Here is a 26,252-nt window from a genome sequence, read left to right as displayed (position 1 = left end):
TAAACGAATCAAGCTAACAAAAGAACTGAGAGAAGAAGTAGATCATAAAATAATAAGCTTACAACCAATATTATTAGAATGCGGTCCGCTGCTTAGTGCTTGCCTTGGAGGAAGTTAGGGCCAAATGTAGTCAGTCGTTAACATACTGTTATATTTCCTACTTCCCTTCAATCATCGGCATTCCTTTCCAGGTTGCATGTGTTCAGTACAGTGCAACCTGGCAAAGAAGTCTTTAGGCTACATGGCTTCCATTCTAGCCTTATAATAAGGGTCAGAATGTTTGGATAAGTTGGATGGGTCTTTTTTTTAACTAAGAGATGTTTAGATCCTGGTGGGTGGCATAAGGGTTCCCCAATACTAGTAAAAATGAAGCCATCGACCTGAGGTCTTGTGACCGAGCATCTACCAATTCCCCGAGCTTTCTATATACTTCTCTAACCGATGGCGTCTGCAATTTTCAGTGAGCTTCAGCAGTCAAACAGATCAAGCATTGAACATGGGTGGAAGATTGAAAAGATGGCTTCGGGACTCCGTTTGGCGAAACCTCTTGGGCAATAACCGGACCATGCGCGGAGGAGTGCTCGAGAACTACAGTGCCGCAGAATACCATGGAGGCACCGTTCCCGTCGAAGATGTCGCACCACATCCTCAGACCAACAGAGCCGTCGATGCGAATCGTGCGAGCACTGAGGTCTTCGAGGCCCACCTCCTGGACGAGATATACCACCGCAGGAGCGATGCCAGTGAGGACGACACGGATGAGGCCGAAGTCGCAGAGGGCAACGGGTCTGACTTGGATGAATCGCTGCCTCAGCGCCTGCAGTGGCAGCCTTCGTACCGCAACCATCACAACGAGGGACGACGCTCCTGGTTAGCAGACCAGGGTAAACAACTTTTGTTTATGCGCTGGTTGAATTTTAGGCAGCTGATGCTCTTGCAATCGCAAAACGTGACCCTGTTCTACTGAATTAAATTTAAAAGGGTTTAGGTAAACCCACAGGAAGTCAAACGCATCTTCATGTTCTGCTACACTCTGTGCCTAGTGTTTTTGCTTCCCTGATCAGCTCTGTCGAAGTTCCTCAGTCAATTACAACACAACATACTTTATAATACAAGTAAATTTTGTTAATCGTAAATTCAATGCTATTTTATAATAAGGGGATGGTTAAATACAATGCGACGTTTTACACCGGATCTTTGTGAAGGAGTTTCTCTATAAAAAAGTTGCTGCCTTTTTTTTCAGTTTAAACACCGTCTTTTATATGAGCCGCCTCAGTCACCTTCAGAGCTTAAGCCCAATCCGAAACACTCCATCTCTCAACTACAAAAAAAAAAAAACGCCCGTGCCTTTTCTTCTTCGGCAACCTGCCGCAGCGCTGTTTTTGCGGTCAAAAAATATACCACTAGCACAATTATTCGTTTCACGGCATTAAAATATTCACGATACTGCGTCAGACCGTGCCATAAGACTCAGACCGTTAAGGCGGAGCTTAAGTATGGCCTCAAATTGTAGTGCGCTAGTGCTGAGGCCTTCACTCCCTTATTTCGCCAATATTTGTTTCAAGTTAGAATAAGCACAGCAATAACTGCTAGCGAACCGGTTTCCCATTTTTCCTAATCAAGCTAAGTATTGTTTCAAATTTTTACCACACAATATGGAGACCCTTGGCCTATGAGGGATGCCATACCGGATGGCTCCGCATTAATTTAAATCTCGTGGGTATTTTTTAAAGTGCACTGACATCGCGCAGCACGTCCGCATGTTTTTCATTTCTCCTCCCCAAAATGCGGCTGTCGGGGTAAAATTTATTTATTTATTTATTCAAATACCCTAAAGGCCCTCTGCAAGAGGGTATTACATAGGGGGGGGGGGGGGGGGGCACACGAAACACACTAATAAGAATATGCGAGAAACAAAATAGTAAGAGTAAACAATTTCAGCAAACATAGCAAGAAAACCACAAAATACGCAAACACCAATATTAGAAGTGGATTAAAGTTCGAATAAAGATAAGATAAAAGTGTGAAAATTGAAACACCGGGGGTTCAAGGATAACACAAAAAGAAAAACTACAATACGATATCGAACAAGATGCACAGGTATTAAATTAGTCCTGAGAAAAAAAACAGCTAACCACAAAAACGCACAGAGACGTCAAATTCTGATATGAGTCCACAGCATTTGATGAAATTGATCGGTGTTAACTTCAGTGGCAATATCTGATGGTAGGTTATTCCAGTCAGCTATGGTTTTGGGGATGAATGATTGTGCGTAATGGGCCGAGTGGCATGCTGGGCGTTTGACTTTGCAGGGATGATCACGGCGAGGAAAAATTTGAGCCTTTAAATTTGAGTTCGGCCAGGTTCGGCGCCATGTTTACCTCAGTTGGCCGCAAATGAGAGCTAAAAGCACTTTAGGCTTAAATGAACAATATTAAAGTATTAAGAAAGACATTGGTTTCCAGACTTCAGAGTTCAACATCTGTCGCTTTTAAATGTGGCTTCATGAGCGCTGCTACAGCGGGCACTGAATAAGGGTGTTGGTTTATTCTATGTTGCCTGTTTAATAATTTTAAATACTATTTTATCATTCTGCATCAATTTCTCATTAGCCAGGCCACTAGTAACGAGTAAATGATCCCCAAATAAAGTTTACTCCGCTTTTGATGGTAAACAATCTTTGACTGTCTCGTGAATTCAGCGGGTTCCCTGTACACTGCCGCAGAGACGTTGCAGGTGAACAGTAGCGGTCTCACGGAGGACACTTCCTACTTGGCTTTGCCTCCGAATGAGTGCTCGCCGGAAGAGGTGCTCGCTGCCTGCTCATTCGACGAGCACCAACAAAACGCCTGGTGCGCCGCGGTGGCCGCTGTCGCTCCGTGCTTCGCTTCACCGGTGGAGCCGCTGAGGGCGCCTCGTCAGTCGCAGGACGTGTTCGCCCAGCTGCTGGACGCCTGCAGGCAGCGGGAGGCGGTGGCCTTCTCCGAGATCCTCAAGGAACTGTAAGTTAGTTAGGATGGCAAAACGATTGAAGTTCGGGCAGTCGCCTATTTTTTTTACAGCTAAAAACGCACTCGAAGTGATAAAATCCACACCGCCGGGACTGAGTGGTGATTGTAGAAACCAAATACATTCGTATGGTTCCAGATGCATAATGAATTGAAGCAAACATTACTTAAAGCTCACTGGTAACTTCAGTTTCATTAAGTGCATGCGGAAGATGTATACATGGTCTGTTCTGAAAGTAGTAGGACTCATTTTTTTAAACATAATTTATTCAAGAGAATAGAACAAACGATTATAATTTTTCAAGGTAGCACCCTTCCGCACCTACTCACTGCTGCTAATGAGTTTTACAATTTTCGTACGCCTCCAGGAACGCCTGGACCGGAATGCTGTTTAGCTCCCTCGTCACGGCCTGTTGAACCACCTCTACTGATCCGTGATGTTTCCCCTCGAGCGTCGATTTTATTCTCGGGAATAGAAAAAAGTCTGGCAGGGCCAAGTCGAGGCTGTAGGGGGGCTGAGACAGCGTTGCCGCCTTGTGCGGGACAAAAAATCGGGGTCCTCATTCAGATGACGAAGATCCTACCGGTTGGCCTTTTCCTCCTCTGACAACACTCGCGGCACCAACTTCGCGCACGCTTTCCTCATGGGTAAGTTTTCTGTCACGATCCCAAAAACTTGGGTTTGAGGAATGCTCAAGTCATCAGCAATCATTCTGATAGATCACTGTTAAGTAAATGTTTCCCTCGCTACACATTTTCGTTGGTCTTGCTGGTCGAAGGGCGTCTGAAGCGGTCGTCTTCCTCCACTCTTTCCTTACCTTCTCGGAAAAGCTTGTGCCTATCAAAAACACCTGATCTACCCATGGAAGCGTCACCGTAGGCCTCCTTAATCATGTTGTGAGTCTCTTTGCCCGTTTTACCAAGATTTACTCAAAATTTGATCGCGTATCGCTGATGCAGTAAACGCTCGACGATTCTGCGTGACGAGACGTTTCGACAGGGGTTCACAGTACAAGCGACCTCCTCTTTTTAACGGCCGAGAGCCGACTGCCGATTTTCCACAGCATTTCCAATATCCCCCTTCAACGATCCTGCACGCGCCGACCACCTCTCGTCCGCCCGTTCGCCCAGGAAAAAACCAGTCCTACTACTTTCAGAACAGACCATGTATGTCTGCAGGATCGTGTATTGAAAACGCACTGCATATTAATGCCAGGAAACGCCCCAAAAGACCAAAGATTTGTTTGTCGCTGCTAGGCTTTGAATGGAATCTATCTTACTTTCTGGTAGCAATAACATCAGTGCAGGTGGTCCTTGCTTCTTCGTTTACGGGACGTCCTTATCAGGCTTTGTCCCACCATTGATCGTCCATACAGGGGCCACCGCAAGAAGGGTTGCTATTCTTTTTTTAAGAACACGAACTGGGTTTAGGTATGTCTGCTGTCATCCTCTTCAACTTTCGCTTGAAACTTTGTCACTAATAACTAGTCAAAACCTCTTCCAAAGAATGCGTAGAGAACTATACGCTATGTTGAAGCGCATTTGATTCAGCCAAGGTCACGTAGGTTGCGGTCGAGGAGGCCGCTCATGTTGGAAATGCCGAGAGCCTAAATTCAAAACACGAGTTAAGAAATGTAACAGAATGATCTGCTCATCCCATTCGTGTGCCGTTTCTAACGCATCCTTTCAAACGCAAGCAAGTTTTGGAACTGGTCTTATCTTTGACCAGGACCAGGACGACCAGGACGAATTTTTCTTTAACTACGAAGTTTCTGAGAAAGCTGTATAGCTTTCCTTTGTAGCCGTATGGCTGCGCTTGGGTGGATGCCAATGAGTAATTACTCCCTTATTACAAATTTACTCCACCTTGGGGGATTCCCCTAAAACATTTGACCAACACTCTTCCCACTTCGAGTTACTGATCAATTCGCTCTCGCCCTACCATAAGCTTGCCGTCCCGGTTAGCTCAATTGGTAGAGCGACTGCTCCGGTGTGGCGGTGGTTCCGGGTTCGAACCCCGGACCAGGACGAATTTTTCTTTAACTACGAAGTTTCTGAGAAAGCTGTATAGATTTCCTTTGTAGCCGTATGGCTGCGCTTGGGTGGATGCCAATGAGTAATTACTCCCTTATTACAAATTTACTCCACCTTGGGGGATTCCCCTAAAACATTTGACCAACACTCTTCCCACTTCGAGTTACTGATCAATTCGCTCTCGCCCTACCATAAGCTTGCCGTCCCGGTTAGCTCAATTGGTAGAGCGACTGCTCCGGTGTGGCGGTGGTTCCGGGTTCGAACCCCGGACCAGGACGAATTTTTCTTTAACTACGAAGTTTCTGAGAAAGCTGTATAGCTTTCCTTTGTAGCCGTATGGCTGCGCTTGGGTGGATGCCAATGAGTAATTACTCCCTTATTACAAATTTACTCCACCTTGGGGGATTCCCCTAAAACATTTGACCAACACTCTTCCCACTTCGAGTTACTGATCAATTCGCTCTCGCCCTACCATAAGCTTGCCGTCCCGGTTAGCTCAATTGGTAGAGCGACTGCTCCGGTGTGGCGGTGGTTCCGGGTTCGAACCCCGGACCAGGACGAATTTTTCTTTAACTACGAAGTTTCTGAGAAAGCTGTATAGCTTTCCTTTGTAGCCGTATGGCTGCGCTTGGGTGGATGCCAATGAGTAATTACTCCCTTATTACAAATTTACTCCACCTTGGGGGATTCCCCTAAAACATTTGACCAACACTCTTCCCACTTCGAGTTACTGATCAATTCGCTCTCGCCCTACCATAAGCTTGCCGTCCCGGTTAGCTCAATTGGTAGAGCGACTGCTCCGGTGTGGCGGTGGTTCCGGGTTCGAACCCCGGACCAGGACGAATTTTTCTTTAACTACGAAGTTTCTGAGAAAGCTGTATAGATTTCCTTTGTAGCCGTATGGCTGCGCTTGGGTGGATGCCAATGAGTAATTACTCCCTTATTACAAATTTACTCCACCTTGGGGGATTCCCCTAAAACATTTGACCAACACTCTTCCCACTTCGAGTTACTGATCAATTCGCTCTCGCCCTACCATAAGCTTGCCGTCCCGGTTAGCTCAATTGGTAGAGCGACTGCTCCGGTGTGGCGGTGGTTCCGGGTTCGAACCCCGGACCAGGACGAATTTTTCTTTAACTACGAAGTTTCTGAGAAAGCTGTATAGCTTTCCTTTGTAGCCGTATGGCTGCGCTTGGGTGGATGCCAATGAGTAATTACTCCCTTATCTTTGTTAGGTTTGGGATTACTTTTTATGCTGTTGCAAAACTTCGTGTTCTCTGGCACAAGAAAACAACGTCTTATGTTCGCAACTCAACCAATTGATACTAAGATAGGAACAGCAACGTATTTGCGGCGTCAGTTCAGTTAACCTGGGCAGACTAGCTTAAACCAGTTTCTTCCTTCTTGGTGGCTCTTGGGTGTAAAAAAGTGGCGGAACAAAGGTTGTTCATTCGAAATGATTCAGGCACCGCAAAAATATATATTAGTGGGAAACTGAAGAAGGATACTATTCCAGGCTAGACTGATAAGTTGGGGTCGCCTGATAACATTAATTTTATAAATGATAAACTAAGATTTTGGAACCCAGAAAATGGCGCAAATGCGAGGTACACATGGCGCCGCCTATTAAATATTCGAGGAGGCGGCGACGAGTGTCATATGATAACAAGTGTGCGAGCAAGTGCCGGAGAACTCTAACGGTCGAGCTGCTTCAGTCTTTCGATTTCTGATTTACTGAATATAGCTCGGGCTTCCTTTATTGCCAACTGAATGCTACCATGAGTGTATATTGCCTTCGTACCGTGGCATGTCATGTCGCCAGCTCCCACAAAGCTTGCTTAGTATGAAGGAGAAAGACGTATGCCCCTGCGGCCACTTTGCAGGGGTGCGGAGAGCTGTGTTAAGCTGCACGAGAGCGAGCACGTCGACATCTTCCGAGTGTCCGGTGTCCATTGCCCACCGACGGTGCTCAAGGTCTTCGACTGCAGCTACATCGCACGCCACGTGCGGTGCCTCTGCAACGAGATCAAGAGCAGCTGGTGAGTCTACACGGCTGTCCTACCGAAATGTGGGCCTTTTTGCTAGCTAGGGTTCCAATACAAGCTTGAACAAGGGGCCAGGGGAAAGCATCGGCGCGCTCACCAGCGTCTTGACAAGACGCCTGATTTTCGGCAGGGGCAAGTCCTCCAATCGAAACGTTGGTCAGCCAAATCTTTGTCGTACAAATATACCTAACAGTTCTGGACGAAGCTGTTTTTGAAACAGAAAAAGTTTATGAACGCAATTTTTTCATATATTGCTAGATTTCGCTACAACGATCAATACAACCGCTTATCTCCCGTCGACAGCCTTGCCTTTTTTTTTTTGCTACTAACCATTTTGCAATCGTCAAAAGCGTTCGCCATTGCTTTTCTATGGCATCGGTTTTCAAACAGGTTGCTGAAGGCGCTCGCCCAAGGAGCAGCAAACCAAACATCGGGTTTTTCTCAGCTTCACACGTAAGTTAACTGCATTCAGTCTCTGTAACGTAGGTTAACCGACTGTATGCGCAGTTAGCGTGCCGAATCCAGATATAGTTTATGAAGAACGCCATAGTGGAGGGCTTCGGGTTATTTTATGTCGCCTGAGAAGGTTTAACATTCACTGACAGCGCAGAGAACGAGGTTGATTTTGCATTTCGCTTCAAACGAAAGGCGGCCGTGGCAGCCTAGAACCGGTCGCCTACAGTGAAATCAGCAGCAGAACACCAAAGCCACTCGGACACTACGGCACGTGCTCATGACTTCAAGAATGTTTCTAAGTTAGCTTATGTTCTTTACTTTTGCAGCGATTTCTCTACGGGCTAGTTTTACTTGGAAAATGCCGGTAACACTAGAATAGTACTATGTAGTAGCTGAAAGCATCATATTTCACCTCTAGACCTAAAAGATACTCATGCCGTGATGAACAGGAGGTCTAAGAGGGAGCGCTGTAAGAAACGTGTCACCTATGTTCATGTAAAATCGAGAGGAACAGATTCGTACGGGAAGGACATGTAATGCGAAGAGAAAATAAATGATGCTACCCTACAGTAATGGAGTGGATTTTTAAGATATAGTCAGCTTAGCATCGTGCGACAGAGAATCAAATGGTCAGATGAAACTAGGAACTTTGAGAGTATAGGTTGGCCGTAGCTGCAAAGCAAAGAATTAACTAGAGATCAGTGGAAGAGGCATGATGTCTTCTCTGGGTGGAATTAGCCTTATGGTACTATTTATGGTGATGATTGTATTTGCGTGACTCAGGAAAGCCCTGTAGTGGGTGCCATTTTGAATGTGTAGGGTTAGTTTTAACACAGCTTCCCAAAGTCATCTTTTCTACCGAATTTGCAGGCGCTGAAAGTGCACAGGACAGGAAACCCGCTATCATTGTTCTGTGCACTCTATGCGTCTGCAGGTTCGTTGCAATACATAAATTTATAAACCAATTACCACATTGCCCAACATGATGCATTAACCATGTGTCACAGCTATCACTTCATATTTTCGCCTCGAACAACGGAGATTTAATTTTTTCTCTCTTCGTTTTTTTACATCCCTTTGATAGGGCGCACTGCACTTGGGAGAGATATCCCGATTTGCTCGAATACTCCTGCGCCAGCTACATGAACAAGCAGGGCTCCATCATCTGTAGAGAAGGTAGGCACTTAGTTTTGTTTGTTCGTGTAGCCTTACAAAGCTAGCTGCCTGAAGGGCAAGCCGTTTCGACGTAATGCGTAACCAATGTTTCATTCAGATGAACAAGGAAAATAACGTATGTCATAGGCCGTAAGGGGAAGACATGATCTAAAGTCCTCAAGTCAAAGTTATTCTGAGCTGTATACCCGGGCACTTAAGTCGCATATGAAGTTACTAATGCAATCAAGGATGAGATGTACTCCGCCTCATCCTGAGGAGGTTGCAATCGTCCGGTTTGTTGTAGGAGTGCGGAACGCTGATTCACCAGAATATGTGGCATCTCTAGAAAAAAAGTAAATGTAGCTTGCAAGGGTGGAAGAGCGGGCTAGTTGGTAGTTGATCGTGGGGAAAACACAGACAAGGACGAAGAAAGACAAGACGATACAGCGCTGACGATACAGCACTGTATCGTCTTGTCTTTCTTCGTCTTTGTCTTAGGAGTGCGCTGAGTTTTCCCCAAGTAAATGTAGGCTTGAAAGCCCTCATGCTAAGAAGCGAAGAAGAAGGAGGAGGGAGATGGACAGCTTTTGTTTTAAGTTTTACATTCTGATATATAGAGTTGTCTGGAGAGTTTTTCTTGCGACATTATGAAGATACGAATTAATTTGGTTCTATTCTTTCAGTTGAGCCACACATATCATTTTCTCTTTTGTGTGACAGCCGTGCCTTTTTACTGTGCAATGGGGATGGAATCGTCCCTCGGAAACAGGCCACAACCTTTGTTTTCACGAAGCTTTGGGGGGCAAAAAGTACCTGCAGCTAAGAGTTGTTGTGCGGTTAAAATTCATCGAATGAAATGCCTCTCATGGTAGCCAAGATGGTGGCTCCACCGACTTCCACGTTGAAGGTATCGAAGTGAGAAACTGTTCGCAGGTGGACGAAGGCTGTTTCCGCCATACGCTGTCCTCTGTATGCCGTTCGGCGGTGAAGAGCTCTCTAAAGTGAGGGTAAGTTACTAACCAAACACCCGCAGCTTTTAGTCGTCTAGAGCCTCCATGGGCGCAAAGATGTGAAATTCTTTTGATACCGTACTATTTCGCATATAGCAAGTGTGCGGAATGTGAAAGCCGAAAATAGGTTCCGCTGTAATCTCTGCATGTACACTGGCATTTTTATAGCTGTAAACTCCACCAGATATCAATTTATAAAGCATGAACTTGTTGGACATAGAGTGGGCTGTTTGAAATTGCTCAACCTGTGCCAGTTTGGACAAACATGTTGCACACTGTAAGTATCCGAAGAGATGCGAGCACAGACAATGTTCCGGCCGAAAAAGATGCCGGGTATTTTTTTGTGAGTTTATTCAACTTTTCCCACTCCAGGTAGTTTAATCGTTGGTGAGATGTATAAGTAGCTCTTGACGACGAACGCTGTTGTTCTATGGTAACGCCCTTTATCAGGCTTAAATGGCGGGTAGTATATCTGATCACAAGGCTTACCGCCAGCAGCGGTATAGGATCAACCACACATTCCTCCCTTGTCGACGTCCCGCAGTTCCAGAATACCCTGCAGCTTCGCTCCGTGGTCCAGCAACTGGCTCTTACCATTGCGGTTGGCGAGGAAGAGCTCGAGTTTGAGCACCGCGCCCTGACCGCGAGACACGTGCTGGTGAAGGCCGCACGTGGTCGTGTGGGCCGGTTCCGCATTATGAACAGCAGCGTGTACATCGAACTGCACGGCCTCAAAGCGACCGTCGTCGACTTTGCCGCGTCGAGGCTCTGCACAGGCGCAGGTGGGTGGGGGCCTAGGACAAAAGCTTAGGCTCGAAATTAGTTGCGAATCGAGCTTAGGTTTGTTCAACTTATACGAAGTTAATGCACATTCGGCTCAAAAAGATGCCGAGCTACATTACTTAGGCCAGTTAGATATCTACAGCCTTTGTCAAAAGTTTGGAGACCAGGGGGTTTTCTTTTGAGCCACACTGTTTCGCTCTTAATGAATCTCTAGCGCTCCAAATTTCCTGAACGTGAGAAGATTTCTGGTACTGCCTCCTGCATTAGGTAGGACCTCACGAATGCTCCTGGAGTCCCAATATAAAGCTTAGAACTGAACCCCCTGGGCTCTAAACTTTTGACAAAGACTGTACCTGCTTGCACAGAACATGAGGAATTAACCTCGAGCGGAAAAGCAAAATTTTACTTCAGCCTTTCAGCCCAGCTAGAACTTCTGTGTTCGTTTGTCAGTATATTTCGCTCTACACAGTAATGCTGAGACTTTGTCAATTGCTCAAAAACCCAAGGCCTTTCTTCCGGTGCCAATATATGTCATCATCATCATCATCATTTATTTACCCTTAAGGGCCCTTGGCTTAGGGCATTACATAAGGGGGGGGAAAGGTCGTTTCATAATCAGTGGTCAGTGAAATCAACAAGAAATACAAAGTACAGGGTACATGGTCAACATTAACATTATCAAAATATTAACATGAGAAAGACACAGCAGCTCAAGAACAACTTGAGATAAGAAAAAAAACAAAACAAAAAAACAAAAAAACACATGCACACACTCAAAAACACGACAAAATAACTCAGCCCTTGAAATGTGATGATAATAACTGCCTGAATTTAATGGGTTCTGTTTCAATAACTATGAAATCGGGTAAGTCATTCCACAGTGTAATGGAGCTAAGGGGGGGGAAAGGTCGTTTCATAATCAGTGGTCAGTGAAATCAACAAGAAATACAAAGTACAGGGTACATGGTCAACATTAACATTATCAAAATATTAACATGTGAAAGACACAGCAGCTCAAGAACAACTTGAGATAAGAAAAAAACAAAACAAAAAAAAACAAAAAAACACATGCACACACTCAAAAACACGACAAAATAACTCAGCCCTTGAAATGTGATGATAATAACTGCCTGAATTTAATGGGTTCTGTTTCAATAACTATGAAATCGGGTAAGTCATTCCACAGTGTAATGGAGCTAAGGGGGGGGGGGAAAGGTCGTTTCATAATCAGTGGTCAGTGAAATCAACAAGAAATACAAAGTACAGGGTACATGGTCAACATTAACATTATCAAAATATTAACATGTGAAAGACACAGCAGCTCAAGAACAACTTGAGATAAGAAAAAAACAAAACAAAAAAAACAAAAAAACACATGCACACACTCAAAAACACGACAAAATAACTCAGCCCTTGAAATGTGATGATAATAACTGCCTGAATTTAATGGGTTCTGTTTCAATAACTATGAAATCGGGTAAGTCATTCCACAGTGTAATGGAGCTAGGTAAAAAAGATTTATTAAATGAGTTTGTGGAGCCGTGAATGCGCTGCAGACTTAAAGAGTTAAAAAGTCGTCGTGAGGTGCGAAGCGGCGGGTGCAATACAGAGTTTCTTAGCTGTAGGAAGGTGTAGTACAATTTGTGAAACAAACAGAGCTGTGAAATGTTACGCCGGAGTGCCAGGGGTTGCAGATCAAGGGATGCCTTGATAAGAGTTACACTGTGTTGTCTGCCGTACTGCGATGTGATAAAACGGGCCGCGCGATTTTGGATGGCTTCAAGCTGATCGATTAGATATTTTTGATGGGGATTCCAGATCGCCGAGGCATATTCGAGTTTGGAACGGATGAATGTTACGTAGGCGAGCTGTCGGACAGAATGGGGTGAAAAAGCAAGGGATCGTCTGATAAACCCAAGCATTTTGGAAGCGTCTGTACAAATTTTTGCAATGTGCTCACACCAGGTTAGTTTGTTGTTTATGATGATTCCAAGATATCGGTATGATTCTGTTTCGGAGAGTGATGTGGAACTTAATGAATACTGATAGCTGAGGTCATTTCGCTTTCTCGATACATGCATGAATTTGCATTTCGAAATGTTCAGTTGCATGAGCCATAATGTACACCAGGTTTCTATGAGGTTTAAGTCGCGTTGAAGCAGAGTCTGATCATCGGGAGTAGATATGCGGCGGTAGAGGACACAATCGTCTGCGAAGAGGCGGATACGAGATGATACGGCATTGGGAAGATCATTTATAAATATGAGAAAAAGGAGTGGTCCTAGCACCGATCCCTGAGGGACAACAGAGAGGACTGTGGAATTTGACGATCTATGGTTGCCTATTACTGTATATTGTGAGCGGTCGCGGAGAAAGCAGTCGATCCATGACAGGATTAAAGGGTCGATGTGGAGGCAGGAGAGTTTTGTCATTAAACGCCGGTGTGGAACGCGATCGAAGGCTTTGGAGAAATCCAGGTAAATGACGTCGGTTTGAAAAGAAGAATCTAAGTTTAAGTGAAGGTCTGTAGTGAATTCGAAGAGCTGGGACTCGCAAGAATGGCCTGACCTAAAACCGTGCTGTTTTTCATAAAAGAAAGCGTTATTGTCGAGGTGTGATGCGATCTGTGAATATAATATGTGCTCCAGTAGCTTGCATGGAATGGATGTTAATGAAATTGGGCGGTAATTAGAAGGGTCGGATCGGTTGCCTGCCTTAAATACTGGAGTTACTTTACTAGTTTTCCAGTCATTTGGTATTTCACCATTTGAAACCGACTGCTGAAAAATAATTTGCAAAATACGGCTAGAAATGCTCACAGTTCCCTTTAATATTTTTGCAGTTATGTTGTCTGGCCCAGGGGCGCTTGACACTTTAAGGTTGTCGATAAGTTTAGTGATGCCCTCATGGGTTATAAAAGCTGGTGGCATTTGGGAAAAACTAGTGGAAGGTATTGAGGGAATATGGAGAGCAGGTTCATGCGTGAATACGGAGGAAAAATATGAATTCATGACATCTGCGCGCTCATTCACAGGGACATGTAAGCCGTCTTGGTTAATCAACGAAATGTTTTGAGTACGGTTTTTGCAAGGAGTGACCAGATTCCAGAATTTTTTCGGGTTGACGCGCAATATGTTTCCAAGATCTTCGTGAAAAAATTTCTTTTTAGAACGCCGTAGTAAGGTAATGTATTCATGTAGGCACCTGCCATATATTTCCCATTTTTCAACTGAATTCGTACGCTTGGCCGCACGATAGAGGCGCTTCTTTTTGTTTGCTAACTGTCGTAAGGCATTGCTATACCAGGGCTTGTTACAGTCACCGCGTATGCAGATAAGAGGGACATGTGTTTCGACAAGGGATAAGATTTTGTTCTTGTAGAGCAACCAGTTTTGTTCTACTGATTTAGAGGGTGCGGCTTGGTGGAAAAGGTGGAAAAAAGTTTCTAACTCGAAGTTAATAGCGCGAAAATCTGCTTTACTGTAGTCGCGAATGTACTTTAAGGAGCGCTGCTTGGTGTGGATGGGAACGGCAAAATTGAATACAAGCACCTCGTGATCGCTTAGACCGGTGATGCTTGTTAATGACTCAATTAACTCAGGTTTAGAAGCGAGAACAAGATCGAGAATGTTGTCACCACGAGTAGGCACTTTAACTGTCTGGGTAAAGTTAAACGTGAGCACTAAGTCAATAAAATTGTTCGACGGACCGGAGGGTGCTGACAAGGTTTCCCAGTCAATATCGGGGAAGTTAAAGTCTCCACAAAGTAGGAAGTTGGCATGAACAAAGCGGGAGTGCAGATCAAGTAGGACGGAGTGAAGGTCGGTAAGAAAGGAGGAGTCGCAATTAGGAGCCCGATAACATGCAACAATAATATTTATACAGGTAGGTAGGGATAGTTTAACGCAAAGTATCTCGTGGGAGGAACTAACATGGACGGGAGATGTATGCAATTCAGATTTCGTGAGAACAAGGACACCACCACCCCTTCTTCCCTCTCTGTCGCGCCTGTAAGCAATAAAAGATTTCGTTTCGGAAAGAAGCTCTGTGTCCTCGATATCTGAAGTCAGCCAAGATTCGGTAAAAATAGCAATATCCGCAGTGCTATCTTCAAGAAGGGATCCTACTGCTTCTTTCTTTGGGAGGTAACTGCGGATATTTGTCAATAATAGTGTCATTTTCTTAGAAGCCCGTGCATCTCTGTTTGCTAATGACGATTGATGAGGACTGGCACGTAGACGGCGGAAAGGAGGTGGTGATGATGGCTATGGCGACGACAGCTGTGTTACAGAATCGGTTGTGTCGTTGTACACGTACTGCTTGCTACCAATAACAAGCTTGTTGAAACGGATCTTGAACGAAGCGTTAGTTTGCTGACTCTGCATCGCCGGTGTTCAAAACTTCTTGTGTCCTAGAGGAATTCAAGCCCGACTTTTCCTGGTAGTTAAAAGCGCTATAAATGCAACAATATACCCACTATATACAAAGCACTGAAGCTAAACCCTGCGGTTCTTTACTTGGACGAAAGCTGAACATCCCATTACATATCTCGCAATAGCATGATGCCAAAATACCTCGAGATCTCTTAACAGTGTGCTCTGGCATCGGATGAAAAATGGTATAGTCGTTGAATGTTCATGACTTGCTAGATATATTTCAAGTTTTTGCATTTATTTGCGAAATAAAGTTTATACTCGCACACTGGGTGTGTGGTCGCACCTTGCAACACTTGGTTGCGCTGTATCTGTACCTTCGCGCCCAGAGCGCGTGTAGTTGTAGGGTGAAGGCTCATTGCTACATGTTGCCTACGGTTACTCATGAAAAAGTACTTCACCTTGCTTGCACTGAACAGTGCAGCAATATCTTATCGTCATATCTAGTCAGGAAGCACTGTTCCATGTGGCGGCCCTCCTTGAGGCTTCTTATCACTGACGCTGACGAAATTATTTAGCTTGGCCTTTGCGGAGCAAGGGCCCTTTCTCCGCGCTCTTGTTATGGCCTGCGATAAAATAACGTCTCACCCTTATCACGCAGGATCGATGCCCATCTACACTGACCTTGACGAATTGGCCGAGGAGAAGAAGAAAGCAATAGGAGACAGGTTCGCCCTGATCGAGAGCATCATCAGGTGCAGTGGGGCTTCTTATTCACTCGCTTTGTAACATGCCAGCTTTTAGGAAGGAACTGTGAACCCTGACACTTAGCCGTTTCTCTTTTCCAAACCTCTTTGCCTTGATTGGTTGCCGAAGACGGCACTCAGTTTCTCAGCAAGAATTTGCTAACTTTGAGACCTGAAATGCCAAAAACATTGTTTCGAATAGACATCGTAATTCAATGAAGAGATGCTCAATGGTCACATATAGGTTACCAAAGACGATTCCAACGAAACGGAAAATATAACCGAGTGTAACAGACCATCAATTTGAAAAATGTGTTGGAATAGGATGATCACGCCTACTGGAGAAGAGTGCTAGCTGAAGATCATTTACAGTGGTCTGTGTCCTTGCTGCGGACATGGCCTTATTGAAATTGGTTTTCTAAGGACTGGGAATGACGCAGTAACTGTCTCGCATATCTCGGTGGACACCCGAACCGCACCGTAAGAGAGGGATAAAGGAGGGAGTGAAAGAAGAAAAGAAGAAATAGGTGCCGTAGTGGAGGTCTCCGGAATAATTTCAACCACCTGAGGATCTTTAACGTGCACTGACATCACACAGAACACGGGCGCCTTTCGCGTTGCGCCTCCAACGAAACACGGCCGCCGCGGTCGAGTTCGAACCCGCGTACTCCGGCTCGGTAGACGAGCGCCTTAACCACTGAGACACCACGGCGGGTCGCTTCACTGAGGTTGATTCTTTTTTCTAATGCAATACACGTGTCTCGTCGCCTCGCAGGCCCAACGCGTCCCGTTTCTATCCATACACGAACGTGGTCTTCCTCCACGACTTGATACATAGGCTCCTGGTATCCTATGAGCCGATCTTCGAGTCCGGGAGGTCTTCCTGGACGGACCCCGAGCTGGAAGCATGGCGGGACTTGGCGCTGTGGTCTGAAGAGATCTCTGTCTGCAGCAGCGCCACGGACTTTGTCATGGCCCGGGTGCTACGGACCGCCCGGCTCTCGGCGCTTCCCTATCAGGAAAACGAGGACTAGCGCCTACCACTACAAACTCTTTGTCCGCGTCATGAATTGTTTTCTTTTCCTTTCGTTTTTTTTTTCCAGAGGCGACATAAATCGAGCGGAAAATAAGAATTTGCTCTCATTTCTGCTAAGTGAACATTGGCTGTCAACGGTGGGAGTAAGCTGGTGAGAGCTTCAAATCAAACGTGGCAAATTACTATATGGACTTGACTTTGTCGTCCCGAAGCTACGGGCTATGAGAGAAGCCGAAATGGAGCGCTGCAGATTAATTTATACCACCCTAGGATTCATTAACGGGCGCTGACACATCTTTTGTATTTCAAAAATATCGAGACTCGGCCGACACGGCCGGAATTTGATCCCGCAACATTACGCTCTACACGCTGACACAAAACATATTCAGCCATCGCAGTGGGTCGAAACAAAGGAGCCTGTAGCATGTATCAAGAGAAAACAGGTAAGCAACTACAGCCTGAAAATGTGCTGCGTCGTTGGGCTTTATTCTGGATTCCTCCCCGTTCCCCGAGTGTAAGTACTGCTACACGCGTCACCTACATACAGCGGCGCGGCCAGCCGCAGTACCGAATTGACAAGCTGTGGAGTTCGCCGAGCGAACCACCGCCGATAATGCCCCCGCTAAAACATGAACAAGCCGTGCGGGTAGTGGCAGGCATCATCATGGCTCGATGCGAAGGTCTGTGCTGCGGACGGCGCCAACGCTGATGGCGCGAAACGGAAGAACGTCCTAGGGAGTGCTAATGCCCTAAGTACATTAGTCTATTTGAAGAGGGGAAGTACTGATTAAGGTTGAAGGGACGAAAAGCACGCGGAGCAGCTCATACCGGGCAGGAACCACTAACAGCTGTGGGCAGCTCAAGCGCGGGTGATTAGCGATTACGAATAAGCGCAATCGGCTCTTCGTCTTCATCTTCCTTAGAATATTTGTTGCGGACGGTGCCGACTCCGCCGATGACGCGAAAGTGAGGAACGGGCGAAGAAGGGTCAGAGCTTTAAATATGATTATTATGCAATAAAACACGGCAACACCACATTCAGCAGCAGAGTGGGACGCGCCTGTTTGGTTCTCCTATAGCCGTATCATTCGTGCGCATTCGTGTTCTAAGCTCGCTAAAAAAATGCGTCGTGATCTACTGGCCTTGACGGGTGAATTCTCTACGGCGCTGACTGTTTACACAGTTAAGTTGAAAGCGTTATGATGAGTGCGGGAAAAATGCCAGCTACGCGCCTCTAAGCCTTGCTTCATTTGGTGCTTCAGTAGGAGACGTGGTTCATTTAGCATAAAGAATGTTATAGGTATTGGTCTTGGTTTCTTCACAGGATTTAATTACTAGTTAATCTCAAGCGCACATGAAAGCCAGCGGCATGTCGATGCCTTATGTGACGTTTGTTCCAAAACCACCCAATAATTAAACAATGGGCATCGACTGAAGTCAAGACAATTTATAGCCCGTTTGTGAAATAGAACTGCTATTCTTGAAGAGTTTGTATTTTCAGTCATATCGTTTTCAGAGGATTCTGAACAGGGGCTGAGATTTCCATTATACAGTGCCGTGTTTGTTGAAATAAGAATAAAATGTTCCGAAACGGACATTTTCACAAGGCGGTTGCCCTGTGTAACGATACAGTGCAATAATTCCAAGCGTGGGAGTCGCGCCGCAGCTGAGTGAGATTACGCTGCAGCGTAGAGGTAAAAAGGCGCTAAGATCGAACCTTGGATCACTCGTTTATTTCAATTTAAAAAAAAAGAACGCAACATTCAGCTTTGTCAAGTAAACGATGGTGGCAGAGCAAGTTTAAAGTTGATTAGACTGCCCTCCTCTGATTTTGTAATGTTCAGTCCAGTTATATGTCAAATAAAGAAGACAAAATAATGTTTGAGAAAGACGCTAGTGGCAGCGAAGAGGAAAGAATATGAAACTATACGTTCATAAAGGAGCTAAAGGCACGCTCGAGAAATCTATACAACTCTGTGCTGCAATGAATCTCTATAAGCGATATTTATTGTCTCAGAACATGAAAAAAAAATATTTCAGCGCAGTTTTTCCCGTAATGTCACGTGCACTGCACTGCAAAACGAACGGTCATTGCTTGTACCCTCACATTGTAAGCTGTTTCAGCCGTTTGTAGCCGTATGGATGTGCTGAGGTGTATACTAATGAGTAATTGCTCCCTAGTTTAATCTTACTGCTCTCATTCAAATCTCCCGCAGTTCCGGCTCTATGTTCCTCAGATGGAGTTTTGACTTCGGCTCTCACTTGCCGTTGTCTGCGTTTTCTCGCTTTTGGAATGACTTGTGCCCGGATGTAAACTGATGAAAACAACATCCAAGGCACAGCGATAGACGCTCGCAGCTTAGAACCTACGATGTAAGGCTACGACGATGGTCGAGTAGTCTAAAGTAGCGGCCAGCGAACGGGGTGTGTTAGCGCCTCCGCCGGTTCGAATCCCACTCGAAGCTATTGGTAAAGGAGGCTTTCAATTGCTTACTTAAACAGGAACCCATACTCTACACACTAGCCCATATAGACGGACACCAGCTTTTCTTTACGACGGCTTGACCCAGCACGCATCCTGCGTCAGATAACGCGGAAGGCTTGCGATGCTTTCAAAAGGCGGGGAGTGCACTCGATTAGAACAGCGCAGCTTTAGTGACGCATCTACAGACGTCTGTGCAAGCTTAGAAGCCTGAAGAGCTCTTCAGGTTGCATTGAACCCGAGTTCAAACGACATTATCGGAGCGCTATTTTCTTTCCTCCTATTGTTTCATTGTGCTCCAGGTGGCGTTGGCGACACTTTTCACAGTTCAAGGGGTTTGGTATTCCAGATAAGGAGTCAAATGTTATCCAGAGGATTCGCATATAGTCTCACTTTTCAGTTGGGGGAAAAATGAGTTCCGCTGAGGACGGTATGCCTTTAATTTTATTTCCTTTCCTCCAATAAATCAACCTACAGAAATTGAACAGGCATGGTCACAAGCTATGGTATAAAATAACATTGCGCTGTTTAACGTGAAAACTATTGTTCTTTCAACCGATTTCCACAAACATCCTTTGCTCAGTGCGGGACAGCAACAATCACGAGGTAGTGGTATCGGTTCTGCAAACACGGGTCTTTTTTCGGAATCCTGCCAACAAAAGTAAACATTCAGAAACTGGTCAAATCATTTAGACCGTGCTTTTATACCGCTCAACCTGCACCCTTTAATCTAAAAACTATGCCCTACCATTTATCCTGCTTTCTAAAGGACCTCTACATATAGTTTTATTCACTTATTTATTTATTTGTTTGTTTATTTATTTATTTAGCTACATTCGTCCGCTGCAGCATTACAGCGGTAGCATTATATTCGTCGTATCTTTCGTGCTGAGGAAAACATTATACAAAATGCAATCCAGGCAACAAAACAGGAAAACTAGAACATCCTGGTAAGGATATAGCAAACGTATATGCAAAACGTCGGCGTAAATCAACTCTTGGAAGGAAACACAATATTTAAGGTAATATCACGGTACACAAAACAAATATATAAAATTCAAAATGTGGTAAATGGAAGAGATATTTTGCTGAAATTTTTGCTCAAAAAGTTATGATGTGGATGCGTTTAAGCTAATACTAATTACAAGTAAATTAACTAAAAAATAAAGCCTAATAAGTTATGCACATAGAGCGAGAAAGCTCAGGAACTGCTGGCACCAACGCAGCCGCTACTCGTTCATATATCAATGCCTCATAATTACGCAAACCACTCAGCATGAAGAGTAACGGAAACACCAAAATGCAATACACTGGCCTAGGGTGTTTAGAAGCTTCTGCTGAGATCCGCCCAGTGAATAACAAGAAAAAAGGAACTTCATAAATTAACATAGAAACAGAGAAGAATGTAGTTACAGGTGGCCCGCATCGAATGGACACCGATTAATATGCTTGACAGGAAACAGGTTGTGAGAATCCGGTCTGCTAGCAGTAAACATCCGCAACCTTTCCGTAAAATTTGCGGCGTGTAGTACAGGCCGAGATCGCACAATATACAAAGCGTCCTCATTGTGTTGAAACAAGTTAGCAAGCAGCACCATTGCTTCTGGGTGACTCAGAGCTGCTTGGCGAAATGTACGGACCATCACGCGACGTAGTGTACGTTTTGCCTTGACAGGATGCATGTCACCTGCCTGGCTTACGATCGGGAAACTTCAACGATCACATCAACGTCCTGTACTATAAAATCGCGAAATGGTTCTTCGTTCGCTCGTCAGTGAGTGCTTGCGCCAAATATAACGCAAACGCCCGACGCCAGGCGTTCTCACACTGCTCCATGTACAGGAACACCAACAACAATTTTACTAGGCCTGGATGTCATTTTCTGCGCCGTTACCTCCTCCAGATGCACTCGCACTAAATGTTTGGTTCAAAAAAGGCCTTTGTAACTACAAAATAGGTAAACTATTTTCCCCGTATGCCATTTACGTACCGGAGGCAGCAAGTCAAGAAATGTAGGTCAATGCGGTTGAGTTTAGCCTCACTATTGAAGTCAGCATGTTCGCATGTGGAATGTCATGAAAATGTCATGTTCGCATGTGGAAAACAGTCATTTAATTTTTATAGCTGTTGCATCCCAGCTTAGGCTCCAGCAATAAATGCCGATTACAGGCCTAACAATGTGCATATTGAGGACTAGATATGGAGGCACTATCACGTTTAAATCCAATTTATTCACCATTGACCCCACTCATGCATTGTGAGTAGTGAGAATCACGGCCTTATAATCCCAAAAATGGCTCTGTCAAAATGTTCTCGCCTGCTCCGGACTGGCTCCTATTTTCCCATTATTGGTGCATGCGAATTCTGCGAAAGCCAGCAAACGGGAACTGAATTCAGCTTGGCAACAGGTACGGACTCTTGTGTTCTGGACAGGTTGCGTCGTCTTCTTTCCTCACACCCCCTCCCCCCAATCCCTTCTCCTCGGAGCCCCCATACGGAGGGTTGGCTGCGCATATTTTTACACTTTCGCGGATAGTACAACGCAGTCGGCATGACTGTCACTTGCAGCCGCATGATGGTGGCCGCTTTTAAAGCAGGTCGATAACTGTCGCCCTCCGGGGCTGCCTTATGGGTAGGTGGTCATTAAGATGGCGGTGGCTTTTATCGACTTACCTTCTGCCTGCGCGCAGGAAGTTGTTATTGGCTTTGGTTCCCGCTTTTTTAGCCCTTTGTTTCATTTTGTCCTTTCCGTCCACTGCCTAGCTCTTCCGTACAGCTGTACCAAACCGTTTTTGTTTTGTCACGGATGTCCGTAGCAGGTGCACTAATAGGGGGGGGGGGGGGGGGGGGGTATGTTCAAGCTGTCACAATGTAACGCCGTTAAAGTCATCGAGGCCGGAAATCTCTCCTAGCCCACAAGAGGATACAGTCGCTTTGGGACGTTAAACCCCATAAACCAACCAACCAACCAACAGGTACATGTTTTTTCTAGTTTTTGCTGAATCGCAACCTTCGTGCGCTGTACTGAATAGAACAACTTCCGATACTGAACAGTTTTGAAGACCTGAAGATGAAGAGCACGTTCGCAGGTCGACTGCCACGCTACAGTTGGTCACTGTGTCGTCACCACGCATGCGTCTTTTCGGGGTACAACGGCTTGCCACCCTTCTTTATCACGCAAGACACGTCCTATATATTTATAGCAGCGTCATGTTAGCAGTGCCGCCAAAGTTAGCCTGCTGTTGCATAAGATATATGAGGCACCTGTCGAAGTCACGTGCGCTCTTAGTCTCGAAAGCATAGAGTGAAAACCTCGATGAAACTAATGGATTGGCTCTCGTACACGGCCATAGGCTACTACGCATGCACTGAGGCTCGAAACAGTCATTTGTTTCACGCCTAGGTATGTTTTCGTTACTGTGCCCTGAGTAAAACTTCATGCGTTATAAAACGTGCGTTATAAGGGTGCCTCAATGCGCAAGTCCCCCGTCCCGTCCTCCTCCATGCAGAGGGCACGCCTATCGAGGCGCCCCAGATTCATTTTCTATCCGTTGGCAGCCCAGGTTCCCTATGAGGATTTGATGTCTCGAAGCTGTTGCGTCTCTGGCTGCACTGTCAAACACTCGTCGCTGGATGGTCGTGATGAACTGGGAACCCCTGGATCTGTAACCATTTCAAGCGTCACCTAATACTTCGGTTCGAAACAAATATTTTTTCTATGTATAAAGAGAAACAAAACTATAAATTTTGTCCTCTTTTTGATCTAAATATTATATGATTAAATTTTTACATGCATGTGCAAGATTTCTATCAGAAAGTGGAAATACCCAGAAGCTGTAACGTTAAAATACCAGAATTCATAAAAATAATCCATGCGGTTGGTGGAAAAATTTTCGTTTAGAAGGCGCAAATATTTCTATAATTTAGTAAAAACGTTAACAATAAGTACTGATGCAAAGACTGCCTTCAAGAAAATGGCAGAAGACGTGAGACCAAGCTCCACGCTCACTGTTCGCTAGTTGTCATTAAACCAATCCTATTTGATTTAGGAAGGAACTTAAAGTCACCTAAAAAATTATCCTGATAGGTGGAGCCCACTCTCAGCAAAAGCTGTGAGTTCGCAATGTTAAAAATTGCGGATAAAGCGCCTTAAAGGTTTTAACCCACACTTACGTCGCACAGCAACGGCCGCCTTTAAGAGTTTCACCACCGTTTACGCGGGGCCGCCGCGGCCGACTTCCATCCAACGACCTCGACCCAGCAACTGCATGCCGCACCCACTCAACCACGGCGGCTGGTGGCCGCTGCGCATTAATGCCGCCATCTTTAAAACAAAAACCAACAAAAACAGCATCTTTTCGTTTTGGTGAAGCCTTTCACAACGTGCATTAAAGAAAAACTCCGCACATCTACTCGGCAAGAGTGTTCGCAGAATCATTCGAAGAACTGACTGATAATATGACACTACGCAACGACTAGATGTATGCTGCAAACATAGACACAGCGCGTCGCTCTATCCGGCAAAGATAAGACGAATCCGGCACAGCGCCTGCGGCAAACATAGATCGTTGGTGAATGGGGCGATGGCACAGCAAGGTCATTTTTCCTCCTCCCCCGGAGAAAGTAGAACCACCGTTGCCGCTTCGCGGTTGTTTCTATTCTGCCGCTGGGACTCGTTCGGAGATGTTTGTCGCGGGCGGGCTGCTGATCCTTTCCACAGCGCTGCTGGCGGCCCTCTTAATGTAAGTAAAAGGCAGCCTGAAGGCTCGTTGGGTAATTGGGCAGTAGGAGAGAGAGCTCTCCTCCGAAGTTAAGATTAAAGGCAGGAATGTGCTTATTACCACGCTAGTATTTAGCCCGTTATAGCAAGATTTCTGTGTTGGAGTCGAGATCCGGTTCGGGGATTAACGGCTGAAATGGGCAATACATGTGGGTGTCGCGTCTTTCATTCCTCTGTCCTTTAGAACTTGACAACATGGGAGCTTTACGCCCACTAACAGTACGGGCAAGTACTAACAAAACGGCGTGAATTAACGCTATAAAAACATAACAGTCGTAAATTTATCGTGCCCTGTACCTTGTAGGTTCACATCCCTCCCTGGTCTTTCCGGTAAGACACACCTGTGAAAGTGCATCGCGTCAAGTATCTTGCAATCTGTTCTTTTAGAATGTTATGCTTTTCCTGCACTGCACTCGTAGATATGTAAATCAATAATCTTTAAACAGCTGCCCCTTCTCGAAAGAAACTAATGTTTAGCAAGTTACAACAGCGCGGGTATTTGTCGATAGTATGAGTTCAATTAGTTGCTACAACTGTTGGCAGAGAGGTAAGAATGTTGAATATTTGCGCTTTCTGTTCTTTTTGCTCAGTCTCCATCCCTGCTGTGCACAAGTTTTGTCAGACCTGAAGTAGTTTCAAGCGTCCTTCTTTTTATATTATTGCTCAACAACGTCGTTACTTTTCCTGATTTTTCCTGATTTCGCCGCCGTGGTGGCTCAGTGTTTATGGTGCTCGGCTGCTGACCGGAAAGACGCGGGTTCGATCCCGGCCGAGGCGGTTGAATTTCCTTGGAGGAGAAATTCTAGAGGCCCGTGTACTGTGCGATGTCAGTGCACGTTAAAGAACCCCAGGTGGTCGAAATTTCCGGAGCCCTCCACTACGGCGTCCCTCATAGCCTTAGTCGCTTTGAGACGTTAAACCCAATAAAGTTCAAAAGGGTTGAAAATTGGGCGAGTTGGTACGAATTCATACTGGTGTGGCACCACAGGGACAGGGACAGAGACAGAGTGACAATAACACAAGTGCTCACTAACAACTGACAAAATTTATTAAAAGCACAAAAAATATATAGACAAAACCTATGGTTACATGCACAGTCATAACACGGTACAAAGGTTACAGGCAAGAACACGCGTTAAATCACGACGAATTTACCTGTTTTCATGGTTTAGTGTTCTTTGAAGATAATCAACCTCGGCGTCAAGCAGCCGCAAGGATGGCAAACTCACGCATACATCTGCCGACTTCCTTATGCTTTTAATAAATTTTGTCAGTTGTTAGTGAGCACTTGTGTTGTCACTCTGTCTCTGTCCCTGTCCCTGTGGTGCCACACCAGTATAAACCCAATAAACCAAACCAAACTTTTCCTGATTTCGCACATCTGTAGTTAACAACTAACCTGTTGGTGCGCAAGGCTACTCAGCAGTTTGTCACAGCAAAGCAAAGCGACAAGCCTCAACAGACATAGCAGCAAGATGTATATTGCCACAGCAAGGTGCATATAGCGTATGCTTACACTCTTGTTGCTCGGTTTCTGTTATAACATTTCTTAGCAGTGGGTTCAACATAATTCTTTCTTTCAAGGGGGAAGCAAAGCAATAAAACGAAAAACACAGTCGACAAAGACAAAAAAAGATAGTTCAAAACATTGACCTTTCAGGCCCCGTGCGGGTAACCGTTCACAAAGAGGACTGATGGATTGGGACCGCTTCTATAAGCGTTAGTGACGGTGTAGGTATCAGGCAGATTGCCCATCGTCCTGCTAACAGCATTCTTGGTCGTCTCTGGTATATGGAAAGGTTCGAAGGGCAGACATGATAATAAACACTTATCTGTGTCCCGGATTGTTAGGTTATCCCTGTCGATGACGTTCCCCGTTTCTTGAGCGCGTTCTGCAATAAAGCTGAAGAACGTGTGGCTTTTGGTGGCATCGTTCTTACATTAAATCATTTTTTTTTCTTCGGAAGTGTGCTATCTCGCCCATGTACAGAGGGCAAAACACATGTCTAGAACGACCGAACAGTGCGTTCCGCAGCTCGTAAACTCACTGCCATCAAGAAGGTGAAAAATGTCGATGAAATCTTACAAGTTTGACTACACATGCTTACATCCAGATCATTTTTAACTAAATGTAAGCGCTAGATATCACGTGATAAGCGCCAGACACGCCCACAACGTTTTCTAGAGAAGCGTTTTGTCCTCCGTATGACGCATCAGCCTTTCCAAGAGAGGTGGTGGTTTGCCTCAACCAAGCTTCAATTTCGTTTTCTTTACGCGCTGTGCTATCTCCCATCATCAGTATTTCTCTCTTGTCTTTAGCCCTGTGTTTGTCCAAGCTTGATAT

The 26,252-nt window shown here is 45.3% G+C and overlaps 3 protein-coding genes across 4 annotated transcripts in view; all 3 read left to right on the top strand.

The window, feature by feature from the left end:
• Nucleotides 1-465: 465 nt before the first annotated feature.
• On the top strand, nucleotides 466-3,006 carry LOC149335814 (uncharacterized). The gene is made up of 2 exons (XM_089554019.1): nucleotides 466-884; nucleotides 2,726-3,006. Exons 1-2 carry the CDS (start codon nucleotides 497-499, stop codon nucleotides 3,004-3,006), a joined length of 669 nt encoding a protein of 222 aa, XP_089410145.1. The 5' UTR covers nucleotides 466-496.
• Nucleotides 3,007-8,626: 5,620 nt separating this feature from the next.
• LOC149335813 (serine/threonine-protein kinase haspin homolog) lies at nucleotides 8,627-16,661 on the top strand. The gene is made up of 5 exons (XM_089554558.1): nucleotides 8,627-8,719; nucleotides 9,632-9,705; nucleotides 10,253-10,490; nucleotides 15,526-15,619; nucleotides 16,386-16,661. The coding sequence occupies exons 1-5, from the start codon at nucleotides 8,686-8,688 to the stop codon at nucleotides 16,642-16,644; spliced, it is 699 nt and encodes a 232-aa protein (XP_089410684.1). The 5' UTR covers nucleotides 8,627-8,685; the 3' UTR covers nucleotides 16,645-16,661.
• Nucleotides 16,662-23,693: 7,032 nt separating this feature from the next.
• LOC149335812 (cytochrome P450 3A14-like) overlaps nucleotides 23,694-26,252 on the top strand; it is a 29,295-nt gene continuing 26,736 nt past the window's right edge. For both annotated transcript variants that reach the window (XM_089552371.1, XM_089552372.1), the window contains exon 1: nucleotides 23,694-23,870. In XM_089552371.1, coding sequence (XP_089408497.1) covers nucleotides 23,704-23,870 — 167 coding nt within the window. In that variant the 5' untranslated portion in view covers nucleotides 23,694-23,703. The remainder of the gene's footprint in view (nucleotides 23,871-26,252) is intronic.

This window comes from Amblyomma mixtum, chromosome 7, assembly GCF_055824585.1.
Source record: "Amblyomma mixtum isolate Tamu chromosome 7, ASM5582458v1, whole genome shotgun sequence".
Lineage (NCBI taxonomy): Eukaryota > Metazoa > Arthropoda > Arachnida > Ixodida > Ixodidae > Amblyomma > Amblyomma mixtum.
Note: the sequence above shows the minus strand (reverse complement) of the source record. Positions and strands in the feature narration are given on the sequence as shown.